General features: G+C 50.5%; 1 protein-coding gene and 1 long non-coding RNA gene across 5 annotated transcripts in view; both read left to right on the forward strand.

Moving 5' to 3' along the window:
* The first annotated feature begins 4,617 nt into the window (after positions 1 to 4,617).
* On the forward strand, positions 4,618 to 8,463 carry LOC139828031 (uncharacterized). The gene is made up of 2 exons (XR_011739199.1): positions 4,618 to 4,796; positions 6,574 to 8,463. It is a non-coding gene; the product is annotated as an uncharacterized lncRNA (long non-coding RNA).
* Positions 8,464 to 9,561: 1,098 nt separating this feature from the next.
* SAMD4A (sterile alpha motif domain containing 4A) overlaps positions 9,562 to 13,563 on the forward strand; it is a 112,546-nt gene continuing 108,544 nt past the window's right edge. For 3 of the 4 annotated variants that reach the window (XR_011739466.1, XM_065838527.2, XM_065838529.2), the window contains exons 1-2: positions 9,563 to 9,698; positions 10,298 to 10,877. Coding sequence is in view for 2 of the 4 variants with exons in the window: in XM_065838527.2 (XP_065694599.1) it covers positions 10,682 to 10,877 (196 nt within the window). In the remaining 2 variants the exon portion in view is untranslated. Of the gene's footprint in view, positions 9,699 to 10,297; positions 10,878 to 13,563 lie in introns of all 4 variants that reach the window. The other variant, XR_011739467.1, reaches the window with a different exon arrangement.

Genomic DNA, 13,563 nt, shown 5'->3' on the forward strand with positions numbered 1-13,563 from the left:
GGAGCTCAGCATCTCATGCTTTGGTGGGTTTGAGCAGATGAGAACCCATGTACATGTTTCGTTCAACTTTGAGACAAGCTTCTGTGTGCATCTCATTAAAATGATTCATTTTAGGCTGTAGCGTGGAGGATGTTGGTCTCTTCTCCCATGTCGCAAGTGATAGGACAAGAGGAAATGGCCTCAAGTTGCACCAGGGGAAGTTTAGATTGGATATTGGGAACAATTTCTTCCTAGAAAGGGCTGTCGGGCATTGGAACAGGCTGCCCAGGGCAGTGCTGGAGTCACCATCCCTGGAGGGGTTGAACAGACACAGAGATGAGGTTCTCAGGGACATGGGTTAGTGACAGCATTGGGTTAATGGCTGGACTTAATCTTGAGCGTCTCTTCCAACCTACATGATTCTATGGTTTACTTGCTAACATCGGGCTTTAAACCTTAAGTATGGCAAGAGGAGTCAGGAATCGGGGTCTGAGTTTCTCCTGCTCATTTGTGCATTGCTTGGTCCCCCCATGCCCTGATGAAGCTCTGGGAGGTCTCTGCTGGGGGAAGGAGATCTGGGGCTGACGTGTCACAGGGAAGTCCCTGCAGTAACTGGCCACCGGTCACCATTTGCTCCGTTGTCCTGCTATCCAGAATAAACAAGGACTGGCCTCTGTCACCGCAGCAGACGTGCAGCCCCTGCAAAGGTTGTCCCTGGCGTCCTGTGTGCTTATAGCTAATGTAATTAATGCCAGGAATAGCTGAATTTTATCTGATACAGCAAAGTCTTCCTCTGAGCTAAGCCATTAGAAAGGCTTGGTATTGTCTTGCTGGAGAAAGGGCAAAGAGAAAAAGAGGATTAAGGTTATATTTCTGGATAACTTTATTATTACTATCATTTTAATGTTGTTTTGTGGCATACAGTGGCCTCATAATGCAAATGCACACCTGAGCGCAGCTCTCAGGCCATAATGGAGCACTGGAGAGCCCTGTGCTTTGCAAGGTCCCCCAAAACCAGGCAGACCCCGCTCCCTGCTCTCTGAAGCAGCGTAGCCACCATCCCCTGGGGTGTTTGCTGAGCCGGTGACCACAGAGGGGCTTGCAAAGTCCCTGCTGAACAGCGCAGGGTCACTCAAGTGTCTCTACACGTTGTTTCTGTATTGGTTTTACTCCCTCGTGTCCGTGAGCAATGTGGGTAGAGCGATACAAGCTTGTAGCACAGCGATGGTTATGCCTATAAAAAAAAAGGACCTTCAACTGGTTTGGTTCCATAAATTAGGAGGAATGTGCAACACCTACATAAAGGCACCTTTGTCTGGGTTCTGCTGCATCCAAGCGAGGAGAGCTCCTGCTTTAATTAAGCCATTTCATGACGGGAATGACTTAAAACGGTGAAAATATTGTAGTAAACATAGTCTTAGGACTAGGTGAAGTCTTCAATGGAGCCTGATGTCCAAGGAGAGGAGTCGCTCTGTTTCTCCAACAGTATTTTGAAAAGCAATGACATTATAAATTAATGCGACGTTCCTGAGCCTTCCTCGGGATTCAGAGAAACCAAAAAACTCCGTTTACTCCTCCTCCCTATGCACCAACTCCTCAGCCGTAGAAAGAGCAATACTGGGATGTTTGCCATAGTCGTGACATGAGGAGTCGCTGCGTTTCCATTCCTTAGGAAACACCTGCACTACCCATGCACTGTCTGGGTGCCCCTGAGGGTCGAGTGAATCCCAGAACTACTTCTGCGGGACCAGCAATACATTATTCAGACAATTAGTTGCTACCTGTGTTTTATATCCTCAGTCTGTGCCATCCTTGCATCAGATTTGCCCCTAAAAAGCATTTCTAGGTCCCACATGCCTCCTCCAGCTTTTTGTCTTCATCAGACAAGGGTTTTTGGCAGTTCCTAATATTTTTTCCTCCCCTATTGCGTAGCCAGTTCACATCTAATAGTTGTTGGCAGATTTTGCAATAGTAACTGTAGTCAGGGACTGGTGAGGAGTCTAATGCATCACTTATCTCTCTCATAGTGCTATTTATTTCAGTGTCTATCAGCTCCTTGTGAGCAATATTTTATCATACAGGCTAGAGGGAGTATTGCTAAACCGTGAATGATTTTGATAGTTGTTCCTCTTCTTTTTTTCATCTGCAGATACTCTTTAGTTGGGAGGCAGTGAGACCCTGGAGATCTAGCAGGGGTCATCATGCATCAATCTCCTGCCACCAGAACTGACCGTGAGATGTTCTGTCACTTCTTAGCTGCTCAAATGCAACACAGACGTGCTCGAAGCTATTTGATATTGGTCTCTTGGTCCCGAAGGTCCTTGATTTCAAGGGTTTTCCCTGTAGGGAAATAGCCTGGACTGCAAGCTCAGAACACACCAGCTTGCAGGAAGCCTGGGGTGGGATCTTGCTGAGGATAATTGTGGCAAACAGGGAGCCCCGAGGGACTCAGGCACCGCGTCTTCTCCTGCAGCTGCTCCACTTGCCAAGGTTAGCAGACCCCTTTCTACGGCAGCACGTTTCGTCGATCAAAGAAAGATCGAGGCAGCGATTTATGGTGTAGAACAGCTTGAAAAGCGATGCTTTTCACCAGACGCTGCCGTACACAGGGACAAGACTGACAACCCAGCTGCTGCCTTTCGAAAACCGGCTTCGGTGGTCAGTACAGAACACTGGCTGGAGTGGCTGCAGCATCATCCAAACCCTCCTCTGCCAGGACAGCTTCAGTGACACAAGAATTTACCTTTATGTTTTGCTCTGGGTCCAAAAGAAAGATGTTTCTCAAGAGCTGGTGGATTCACATTTAACAATTACTATAGCTTTTCCAGTCTTTCAATCTTTAAGTATCTTCCCAGAGACATGAAAATGTGTAAAGTAAGTCTGGCAGCTCCAGTTTTTCCCTTTCAGCGCCAACTTAAAGACGAAGTCTCCAAGTCCAACACCATTTAATACTCTATGATTAACAAACCATTTGCTTTTCTCCTGCCCTCAAAGGCCAGGCTGGACGGGGCTCTGAGCAACCTGAGCTGGTGAAGATGTCCCTGCTCATGGCAGGGGTGGCACTGGGGGAGCTTTGAATGTTCCTTCCAACCCAAACTGTTCTATGATTCTATTTGATAATATAAAGGACACTTCACCCTATGACGTGTTTTGATGGGGTCATTTATATCCTGCATTAAGCCATATTTTCCATGGTGTCCTTAAATGTTCCTGGTTGCTGCACATTAAGCATCATTCTCCAAAGATTCCCACAAAAAAACACATCCTCCAGCACCGTGAATATTTCCCTTGCCCCACATAGTCTGAAAGCTACTGAAAGAGGCGGTGGGGACAGAGAAGTGGCTGGATGCTGAAGTTGGGGACAATCACAAAGTGTGGTGCCTTGTAAAGCTTTTCCCTGGAGCCGGCACCAGTTTTAACCCAAACCATCTACAGTGGAACACGACGCATGATCTCGTGTGTGAACTATGTGGTCGTCTGTGCTGTAGGGAGCGGGACCAGCCCATACAAGGGCAAGGCGAACCCAAAAACGTAGCCACTGGTTCTTGATCAAGAGCTTTGTTTTTCCAAATAAGCTCCTGAAAAGCACAAGGGTAGGAATGTTTTTCAGTCTTTTTTTATGTCTCTTATTTGGAGCAACATGATCCTTTGTAGCAGGATTTAGAGATGGACCTTGGTCCAGCTGAGTGGCCTTACTTGCACAAATCTGATCTGATTTATCCCCTTTTTGCATCTTCTCATTTCCACGAGAACTTTTCCCTTCCCTTCCCTTCCCTTCCCTTCCCTTCCCTTCCCTTCCCTTCCCTTCCCTTCCCTTCCCTTCCCTTCCCTTCCCTTCCCTTCCCTTCCCCTCTTCTTTCCTCTTCTTTCCTCTTCTTTCCTCTTCTTTCCTCTTCTTTCCTCTTCTTTCCTCTTCTTTCCTCTTCTTTCCTCTTCTTTCCTCTTCTTTCCTCTTCTTTCCTCTTCTTTCCTCTTCTTTCCTCTCCCCTCTCCTTCTCTCTTGTCCCACCTCTTGCAAAGAAACTTGTTGATATCCATGAAGACAGGAGTGGCAGTTTGGGGAGATTTTAGCAGTGCTGCCGGGGTTCTCCACTCCCATGCCAGACTCCTCATGGAAGCAGTGACCTCCCCTGTGTTCTGCTAGGTGGTGGCTGGAGACACGCTGGAGTAGCTGAGATTGGTATACACAGAACAACGTTCCAATTTTATATATGTATTTATTCCCTGTTTTCAAGAAAACAGGTAAAAACTTCTGAGCAGCAATTTAAACACGTGGCAGAGAGTTGCACAACCAGTCTGGTTCATCAGGGAGTTGGGGCTGCTGTTACCCAGTTTGCTGTTAGTCCTTCGTAGACGTGCCAGCCTTCATATATGGAGCCCTCCTGAGAAACAACCTCTGTACCAGGGTGAGTTGGTGGCATCCTGGGCAAGTGAGTGGCCAGAGATGTGGTGGGATGAAGAAGAGACCTGCAGACAGGATAAAGGGCACAGCTGAGACTGGATCCAGGATCTGCCAAACCCATCCTAAGCACAAGCAGACACTTTCCCCAGTTCACGCAGTTTCCGTGTCTTGTCCCCTTCTTGTTGCTTCTTGCAATGTCTTCAGAGAACTTGGGCAAAATGTGGACTATCCCTTAGATCAGTGGATCACATCTATTCAGATCTATCCTACCTATGTGCCCATACTCATGTTATGCTTGTTACTCACGTAGGTTTTGCAGAAAGCTGTGTGTTTGGAGCCAGGAGCAGGAGGATCAACATGAGCCATTTGCCCCAATGTTTGCCTTTCACGCTTGGATCCTCTGCTGTTTTATCAGGTGAGAGTGTGAAGGTTTCCCTCCACCCCAGCATCCTGGCTACATCTAAAACCTCACCCAGCCTGGCAACTCTTCCGCTCTCCTTGAAGAAAATTCTCCTTAAATTACCATCATTTTGTCAGCACCAGGCACACTTCATTATTAATAATTAAGCAGGAAAACTACCTTAGTATCAGTGCTGCTGACATGTCTTGAGTTGGAACCAGAAAGGGGTAGTTAGGGAAGCAATTTCTTGCTGGTGTGTGCTAATGCACATCTCCAAGCCCATCTTGGAGCTGCTGGAGCCGGGGAGTCGAGCAGCTCCGTTGGATGGTGCCTCCTTGGGGATGAGCGTCTTGTTTCATCAGGGCCATCTGCTCGCAACGCAGCCTCAGTCCGCTCCAAGTCGTACAACAAGCTGCTTTCATTGCCGGCTGGAAATGGTTTGAAAAAATCCGAGTGTTGTAGGTAAACATGACGTGAGGCGATGGGATATAGCCATCCAGGGAGTTCTGCCGCCAGCAGGCATTTACGGGGTGTTAGCACGCGTGAAGAGGGGCCCGGAGCCGCTCAGGCATCTCACTGCAGACACATCCGAGGTGTGAGCTGGAGTAGTGCTTGTGCCGGAGGGGATGCGATGGGACATCTCTCGTGTGCCGCACAAACCAGCACACCAAATATCCATGCTGCCCCGAAGGCCCAGCGGGGCTTGAGTCAGGCTTTGCCTTCAACACACACAGCGGTCTGTTTTGCAAAGACCAATTCTGCTTACTGTTGATGGGACGATAAGGTTTTGCAATGCAAAAGCCTGCAGTTACATTTGAGGGGCTGTTCGAAACTGGAAGAGCCCAAAGAAACTTACTGCCTGCCTGGATAAATAAATACTTCACATCCTCTTCTTCCTCAGCTCCTCTTCATCACCCAATTCTGTGTGCATCACTGGCCTCTGGTACATTCGCAAAGATTTGAGTTGGTGTTTATTTTCAACAACCATTAGTTAAGCTGATTTATTTTGTTGCCTGTGTGTCCCTCAATCAATGTGTCAACTCATCGATGAGCAGACCTGACATGGCTGGAGATGCTGGTGCCCTCGCAGCACAACACGACGATGTTTTCAGGGACGAAACTGGGTCTTCTCAAAGCAAACCCTTGACAACGGCTTAACAAATATAACGTGAGCAGCACTCCCCATGCTATACAGTATTTACTGTGCAGATTTGCGTCCTCCTCCCCCAGCCTCAAGCAGATCCATGTAGGACAGACCTTGTAAGATCTCTGCCCCTTTCATGGGGAATTTAGACCCGAGGTCATCCCCAAATCCCAGACTGGGCACAAGAGTGTGAGTATGAATACAAATTATGAATGGCTGCCCCATCCCATTTGGAAATGTAGGCCCATGTAGGTTTTAGTGTTTACTTTTTATTTTCACTTATATTTCTTATTTTGTGCGATTCATACAAATAAACCCCATCAAAAATAAACATACCCAAGGTAAGGAAAACACTGGCATCCCAGCGGCCAATTGCCACACTTTGTTCAGGATCAAATGGAAGTGCTGTTGTGTTTAGTTATCTCAGCCTGCCTACCATGATATTTTCACTAATACTTGGGTTTAATGAGCTAGGAAATCTGGGCCGTTGTGCGCTGGTGGATACACTCATCTTTTCTCCAGCTAAATATGCAATCGGAGATGAGCAACTGCTGCCTTTGAACCCAAGAGCCGTCAAGATTCACTAATTTGCTTAGACCACCTGCTTGGCTAATATTACCGCAGGCCTCTTGTTTTCTCTCCGAATAGGTAAACAGAAATGTAGATGGTGCCTAGACAGCACGCGTGTTGCCGTACCAAGCCACCCTGGCACGCCAGGAGCTCTGCCCCAGCCAAAAAAATGACAGCGCAGGTGACGCCAAGCCCGGTGACAACCTCCGCTCTCTGCCCCAGGACTTGCAGCCCTGTAGAAATGGATCCATGAAGATCCCAGGGGCCCCCAGGAGCTGCCCTATAAAATAGAATTATCCTGCTTCTCCACTCACTCTGGCTTGTGTTTGTGCAGAGCTGGCGTCTCTGCTCGCCAGACACAGCGTCTGCGCATCGGATGCTCCATCCATGGGGAAGGGAGTTGACCATGGATGTGCTGATGAGTTCTTCCACTCCAGCCAATTAGCCCCAAAAAGGAGATTTGCCTCCAGCCAGCTTGGGGATCCTTATATCAAAATGATCTCTATGGGCACCCACCCCACAATGATGCAGCAGGGTATTTCTTCCACAGGTCACAGATATATTTTTTAATTACCATAGAAACCTCCAAACATCACAGCGTATGCTGTTACATCAGGATCTCACTCATCCGTGTCTGCTTCGTCAGGACGCAATGGGGAATAGGTGCTTGTAATCTCCCAAGTGGCAGATGATTATTTTTTGTTTTATTATCAGACACTCTCTTCATGTCTCCTGGAGCACTGGACACACTCCATGGCTTCGGTCCTTTTGCTCTCACTCATTCGTGACTGTCTGCATGGGGGGGACACGGCCTCCTGCCGATCTGCCCAGCCTCGCAGATGCTTCAGCCCTAAAATATTCTCCCGATCGCTGCTATTACCACTTTAGATGTGCAAAATGCAAAACCTGAGAGGCGTTATCAGCGAAGCAAGCTTGGCAACCCTTAAATTAGCAACGTGCAAGCGTGCGGCGTTCTGCCCGGAGCTCCTCGTGCTGTTACCGCTGATGGTTTGATGAGCCTCGCTCCGTCTTCCCGTGCAAGACGTGCACGCCAGGGTGGCAGATGGTGCGTCCTCGCAGGACATCCGGACAGCGGGGGGACCATCGGCGCTGAGGTGAGGGGCGAGGGGCTGTTTCGATTGACCATTTATCTAGGATGGAGCTGGAGGATGAGACAGATGGTTGGAGTTTGTTGGCAGGGAACTCCACTCCAGTTTGTTTAATTAGTCACCAGATACACTGAAAGCTGAAGCACGTTACGTGCAAACTCGTAAGCAGGGTGAGATGGACCATTTGAGCTTGACGGAGGAGCTGCTGGAAGCGACTGGTTGATCCTCATCTCATGGTCCTGCTGTGGGGTCGATGCTCCTGCACATGGGACCTGGTGCCATCGGGCAGCATTTAGCTCCCCACTACTTTTTTTCCTCCAAAAGGGTCACGTTCACATGTGTTGCTTTTTAAGCCAAACGGTGCACAAACCCAGAATTTTCCCTTTCCCAGCACCCACCAGAGCACGCAGACACTTTTGGGGAACAGATTCACCAGTGTAGGGGGGCAGCCCCTGTTTTGCCACCATCCCGTCACATCTGCACGTGTCTTACCCCCGAGCTTCCCTGTCTGCAAAGCAACAGGGACCAGAAATTGCTGCAAAGGTACCGGTGTCACTCGTTCCCTGAAGCCCAAGCCATGCACGGATCAGACATTCGAGATCCTTTTGCCATGCCCACAAATAATCACACCTTACACATTTATTTATGCTTTATGGGGTGTTAGATTCTGCTTAATATTTGCTGCCTTTTTGCAAAAGCTTCTGTTCGTTTGGTGTGTGTTGTTGTTGGGCTTTTTCCCCCTATTTTGGATATCCCTTATTGGACATACCTGTGTCCTTGTTGGATACACCTGTACCACTTACCCCTTGAATGCTGAGCACGCTGACATGCAGAAATAAAATCATTTAAATAACATTAACTAACTAATTCTAAAAATGTCTTTTCTTGCTGATGCGATGTTTACTGGTGCAGAAAGTAGAATTTCCCCCCCTGCCCCAAAAAAACCCCAAAATATGAGCAGTGTACAGAAAGGGACCTGGGGGTCCTGGGGACAGCAGGGTGAGCATGAGCCAGCACTGGGCCCTTGTGGCCAGGAAGGCCAATGGTACCTGGGGTGGGTTAGAAGGGGGTGGTCAGTAGGTCAGAGAGGTTCTCCTGCCCCTCTGCTCTGCCCTGGTGAGACCACAGCTGGAATCTTGTGTCCAGTTGTGGCCCCTCAGTTCCAGAAAGACAGGGAACTGCTGGAGAGAGTCCAGCGCAGCCACCAAGATGCTGAAGGGAGTGGAGCATCTCCCGTGTGAGGAAAGGCTGAGGGAGCTGGGGCTCTGGAGCTTGGAGAAGAGGAGACTGAGGGGTGACTCATTCATGGGGATCAATATGGAAAGGGGGAGTGTCAGGAGGATGGAGCCAGGCTCTTCTCGGTGACAACCAGTGATAGGACAAGGGGTAATGGGTTCAAACTGGAACACAAGAGGTTCCACTTAAATTTGAGAAGAAACTTCTTCACGGTGAGGATGGCAGAGCCCGGCCCAGGCTGCCCAGGGAGGTTGTGGAGTCTCCTTCTGTGCAGCCATTCAAACCCGCCTGGACACCTTCGTGTGGAACCTCAGCTGGGTGTTCCTGCTCCATGGGGGGATTGCACTGGATGAGCTTTCCAGGGCCCTTCCTGTGATTTTGTGGAACCCACAAAACTGCTATTACCCCACAGCCCACTAGGTGGTGGTTTCCTCCACCATCCGCAGCCGGGCGGGGGGGTGGTGGGCGGGCAGTGACTTCGAGGTGAGGGCGCTTCCGCCCCCCAACCCTGAAGCGGAGGATCACCCCAGTTTTTTCAATGGGGTTTTGCAAGCGGGGAAGCGGAGGGCGCGGGAGGGGGGGGGGGAGTTTGGGACGCGCGCAAAGCGCGCGTCCCAAACTCCCCCCCCCCCTCCCGCGCCCTCCGCTTCCCCGCCCCATGACGTCACCGCTATGCAAATGAGCGGCATGTGGGGAGCGGGGGCTCCGCGCGCCGCCGGCCTCAGTCTCGCGCCGCGGAGCCGCCGCCGCCGTTCGCAACCCCCCCCTCCCGCTCCCCCCTCCCCTCTCCCCGCCATGGCACGGCCCCCCCCGGCGCCGCGCCGGCCCCCCCCGCGCCCCGGGGCCACGACGAGTCAGGTGAGTGTCGCAGTGTGCGGAGGAAGGGGAACTTTTTTTTGGGGGGGGGGGTACCCCCCTTTTTAACCGTGCTTCGCTGCAGTGGGGACACCCCCCAACTCGGGTGCTGGTTGCTCATTCCACCCACCCCCCCGCGGTTTTGCATGCGTGGGGCGTTGCTCATCTCGGGGTGCTCAATGCCTTGAGGGGGGGGTTGCTTATTGTACCCTATTTTGCCTATTGCACCGCATGGGGGGGTTTGCTTATTCCCCCCCCCCACACACCGGGTGTTCTGAGGGGGCTTCCCCCTGTGCTTGGCTGCTGTGTGTGGGGAGTTCCCTCCCTCCCCCGGGTGTTGAGTGCAGGGGGGGGGTTGCTTATCCCCCCCGTGCTTTGCGTGGGGGTGCTGACAGCCCCCCGTCCCCCGTACTGCTGGGAGCACCCTGGGGGGCACTGGGTGCACTGGGGGGTGCTTCCCCTAACCCGATGGGGGGGTCGCTGCCAGCATAGGGGGTGTCAGAGATCTCGTTGGAGGAGGAGGGGGGGAGGAAGGCTGCAGTGCCCGGGCCAAGCCTTCCTCTTCCTCGCCGCCCCCCTGACACCCCCTGTTTCTTTTCCAGGTGTGAGGCCCCCACCGCTCCCCACCCGCCACCGCCTCTTACACTGGGGTTTTCCCTTTTTTTTTTTGGCCTTTTATTTTTTTTGGCCGCCCCCCCTTTTCCTCCCCCCAGCGTCGCCGTCAGGGAATCCAGCGCTGCACCGAAGCCAGAAGAGCCGGAGCAAAACCCAACCCAGGCCGAAAGCTGCGTCCAAACCAAAACCCACCCTTTTTATCGCAAAGGAGATTTTTTTCCTTGCCCTCCCCCGACTCCAAATTTTTATTATTATTATTTTTTTTTAAATCCTGCCCCAAGACGTAGCGGCGCAAGCAGCGTCAGGGCAGGGGGGATCCCGCCGGTTATTTATTCTCTCCCCCCGCAGAGGTGCGTCTCCTCCAGCTCACCATGATGTTTCGAGACCAGGTCGGTGTCTTGGCCGGTTGGTTCAAGGGCTGGAACGAGTGCGAACAGACTGTTGCGCTGCTCTCGCTCCTCAAACGCGTCAGCCGGACCCAAGCTCGCTTCCTCCAGCTCTGCCTGGAGCACTCCCTGGCCGACTGCACCGAGCTCCACATCCTCGAAGGGGAGGCCAACAACCCCGGTAAGTTGGGTTTTTATTGTATTTTTTATTTTTGTTCGCTGCAAACCGTCTCAAAATGATGCCCCGATGCAGGCGAAATTATTTTAAAAAATCAACAAAATTATTAAAATAAAATAAATCAGCAAACCACCCGAGCAAAGAGGGGAACCTGGCTCCGCAGCTTCAACGCGTTTAACGTCTTCTCATGTTTTATTTTTCAAACGGGCGATGGCTTATTTCAGTGTTTCGCAGCAAAGTACTCGGGTCTGTGGTGTGGTGTAACTACGGCAGCATGAATGATTGGTGCTTTGGGGTTTTTTTTTTTGCTTTCCCCCCGTCAGCCCCCCCCTTTCCTCCTTCCATGCAGTTTCCTGTGAAATAAGTAAGTCAGGTCACGTAGAGTCTGGATTTTCTAGGCTTCTTTTGGACAACGTGGCTTGCTTTGCTTTTGCAACATGCAGAAGAAGCCTATTACTACCTTAAGCAAACTGTTATTTTCTAAAGGTCTGGGTGGCTGGGTTATCCTTTTTTTTGTTTGGTTTTTCTTTTTAATTCCAAATGTGGCAATTCCTATTTCATCATTCAGATCCTGTTTGGACGCATTTTTTTCCTGCGGCTCTGAATACCCCCTTGTGTTTCAGCGGAGCTCTAAGAAAATATGAGTAGGCTGTTTTATGTTACTGAACGTACAGGACGCATTGCAAAAAAATGTGCATGGCTACGGAAGTATATTTTGGCTTTATTTATGCACCTTTACAAGTTATTCAACTCCGCAGAAGTAAATGGAGTTAGAGCAAGATGGAAATGGTATAAGCGACGTGTGAATTGTGCTGTGTGTTAACGTATTTATGGGTGTATACGCATTACATTTGTGTTTGTGCAGATGTGCGCAGCGTTGCAAGTCGCTTTAAGCAGAGTTTGTGAAATACAGATTGCAAGTAGGGAAGGTAAAATCTCTTTTTAAGTTGCATAGTTCCGTTTAAAAAGAAAAAGGCAAGGCAAAAAAAAACCCCAACAAACAAAAAACACACCCTGTTGCAAAGCATCTTTTTGTTTAAAATCCCAGGGTGCCCCAGGAGCTTTTGCTTTTGGGGCTGTGCATGTCGAAGCGGTGCCGGGGAGCAGCCCGGCTGCGTTTGGGGATGGGTGGAAATCTTGCGGGCTGGCGACCGGATCCCGAACAGAGCCCCCAGTGTTGCCGGGGACGGGAGGAATGCAGGGTCCCTTTCTCCAGCTGTTCCCTATTAGAGCACCGAGCCGGCAGGATTTGGCAGCTGCCTGCGCTGCCATTTGATGACAAGGTCCAGCCCAACACCGTGTTCCACTGAGGATGGATTTTTAAAAATTTTTTTTAATTTTTTGTTATTTTTAAATCCTCCTGCAGGAAACGGAGCCCGGGGGCTGCTCCGGCACGCAGGGCTCGGGGCTGTTTCTGGGGGGAGCGAGGCTGGAATTGGCCGTTCCCTTATATAGCCCGCAGGAATGAGAGGCAGGAATGCTGCCGAGTGCGTCTGGGCGCAACGCTGCTGGTTTTTATAAACAGCTGAAGGGTCGAACTTCATCCATTTGGGTGGGGAGGCCCCAGGGAGGGAGCGTGTTCTCTAAACTCAGCTGCTCCAGGAGAAATGTGCAGCCTCCCATGCTGGCCTTGGCGCAGCCTTGCTGCCATTCCCGCTGCAAGTCAGCATAAGCCATATATTTTTAATTATTTTCTTGTGTCAGCATTGCAGTTTTTCATTCAAACTGTGTTTCTGGCAGTAGCCGTGTCCTGTAGGTTGGTCACGTAATTAGAGGAGGGGTGATTTACCTCCTGACTGCAGAAAAGGCGAATTCTGAAGGAAAACAGCTTATTTAGCCTTCCCGGATACAAAGTCACGTATGGCCGTCTGTGTTGGCATCTCGATGTAAGCCAAGGTGGCAACCAGGGGTTGGACCCTTCCCATCGCTACTCATGTAAGCAATCCCTACTCACCCCCTAATCCCGTTGACCTTGCTTGGCACAAGGGTTTCTCCTGCGAGCAAAGTTTGGCATCGGGCCTGTCCCTCGATGCCTTTATGGAGCTGCCTGCACTTTCCCTGACGTTTCTTCCAAAAAAATCAGCTGTTCCTCCAGGGCATTTGCAACACTGATAGCAAAACCAGCATCCGTTGAGTTCTTCTTGCCCAACACCTCTCCGTAGGGCTTTCCAGTGGGGTGGATGTCTCCGTGTGTCCTGCAGAGCAGGACTTGGGCTTTCCCAAGCCGGGCAATCCCGTTGCGGTGGAGGGAAGAGTGGCTGAGGTTTGCAACCAAGTACTGTTAGGAAATAGCTTTTAGTCTCCAGTGTTAACGCTGCCTTCTTCTTAAAACCACCTGTGTATTTTAAATCGCTCTTATTCAGTGCCCATTTTGAGTGTCTGACATTTGTCACTTGCCTGGCAATGGAATCGCACCAAGTTCTTCCGAAAAGCAGCGTTGTCCTCTAACCTTGTGTTGCTCTTTACTTGTTGAATCCCATTGTTTGTGTAACTAACTTGAGTCCCTCCCAGACCCTGCTTGTAGGTGTCCCACCAGCATCCTTGTTGGTGTTGGCGACGTGGTGATGGTGGTGTGCATGGGATTGTGGGGTGGCAGGGGCTGTAGGAGCTGGCTGTAAGATGTGCTGTGGTCACCTTCAGTAAGGTGATTTGGATTGGATATTAGGAACAATTTATTGATGGAGAGGGC

The sequence above is a fragment of the Patagioenas fasciata genome, chromosome 5, assembly GCF_037038585.1.
Source record: "Patagioenas fasciata isolate bPatFas1 chromosome 5, bPatFas1.hap1, whole genome shotgun sequence".
NCBI lineage: Eukaryota > Metazoa > Chordata > Aves > Columbiformes > Columbidae > Patagioenas > Patagioenas fasciata.